Source organism: Priapulus caudatus, unplaced genomic scaffold (genome assembly GCF_000485595.1).
Source record: "Priapulus caudatus unplaced genomic scaffold, Priapulus_caudatus-5.0.1 Scaffold1444, whole genome shotgun sequence".
Lineage (NCBI taxonomy): Eukaryota > Metazoa > Priapulida > Priapulimorpha > Priapulimorphida > Priapulidae > Priapulus > Priapulus caudatus.
The window spans coordinates 44,693-46,091 of record NW_014578505.1 but is presented as its reverse complement, the minus strand read 5'-3'; the positions used below and the strand labels follow the sequence as shown (position 1 = coordinate 46,091).

The window sequence follows — 1,399 nt, the reverse complement described above, 5'->3', positions numbered from 1 at the left end:
AGAACACTTTTGTTGAGAAGTTTAGGGATATCGGATTAGTGAAGGATAGTGGGGGAGTAGTCTGCCGTGCCGTGATATGGTAAAACACACCCTGGTCATGTAAAACATGTACGACGGTGTATTAAACACCAATTTAGTTCCAATTATGTGAAAAAATTAAAATCCAAAGTTGGCGGGTTTCAGGGCATCGCCTAATCAGCACCCCTCAAAAACAATAACCTAGCAGGGGTCCCCAACCACGATCACCGCTGCAGTCTTTTGACGGGTGACGTCACTGTATTCTCCTTGCCCTGGTGTCGCCATCTTGCGGCCGTGCAAGTAATCTCACCAATGGAGAACGGGATCAGCGCTTGGTTTTTCACAAAGTCTCCACGCTCGTCCAGGTGGCGCTCCGGGCGAAACTTCTCCGGTTCGGGGAAGTGTTTCGGGTCGTTCAGGATGGCCGTGAGGTTAGCAAGGATCGCCGTACCGGCGGGGATGACGTAGCCTCCTAGCTGTAACTCGGTAGTCGTTCTGTGTGGCACGCTCAGAGGAACAATGTCCGCTAGAAACAAGAAAGAAACTCGGCGTGTGGCGTTCTCTCAGAGTATCTAGACGTTTAGTAGTGTTGTTCGCTTAGTTATGCTGTGCGAAAGAAACTTGCCAAGTATTATCAAACAATATTTGTGTCACACCTAATCAGGTCTACTGTGTATGACTGCCACATACTGGTACATTCCATCTACTAACCACGCCAGCGAACTTTCTCACCTACTCTCTGCACTTCGGTTATTGTCGCACGCGTGTACGGCATGTTGTCTTGGTCCGCCATGCATGGTAGCCTTCCTCGTCCGATGACGTCATCAATCTCGGCCTGCACTCTCCGTAGGACGTGAGGGTATTTGAGCATAAAGAGCAGACCCCAGCGTAGCGTCGTCATGACGGTGTGCGATCCGGCGAGAAACAGATCGCGTACGGAGACCAGCAGCTGAAAACCTGTAAGATGAAGCCGTCATACGTAAGCGTGTGTCTGTCGACTCCTTCGCGTATTATATAATTCATGTAACCTCATTCATTCTTGTGATATGCGCGTGTAAGTGCTTGCGTGCGTGCGTGCGTGCGCGCGCGTGTGTGTTTGTGCTTGTGTGCGTGTATATGGGGGCGTACATTTGTGCGTGCGTGCTTTTCTATAGGATGTGTGCGTGTGTGTTTGTGTGTGTGCGTGTATATGGGGGCGTACATTTGTGCGTGCGTGCTTTTCTATAGGATGTGTGCGTGTGTGTTTGTGTGTGTGCGTGTATATGGGGGCGTACATTTGTGCGTGCGTGCTTTTCTATAGGATGTGTGCGTGTGTGTTTGTGTGTGTGCGTGTATATGGGGGCGTACATTTGTGCGTGCGTGCTTTTCTATAGGATGTGTG

General features: G+C 50.1%; 1 protein-coding gene across 1 annotated transcript; it reads right to left on the bottom strand.

The window, feature by feature from the left end:
- Positions 1–242: 242 nt before the first annotated feature.
- Positions 243–919, bottom strand: LOC106816656 (cytochrome P450 2C31-like). The gene is made up of 2 exons (XM_014821279.1): positions 751–919; positions 243–544 (listed from the first exon to the last, which is right to left on the bottom strand). Exons 1-2 carry the CDS (start codon positions 917–919, stop codon positions 243–245), a joined length of 471 nt encoding a protein of 156 aa, XP_014676765.1.
- Between the last annotated feature and the right edge of the window lie 480 nt (positions 920–1,399).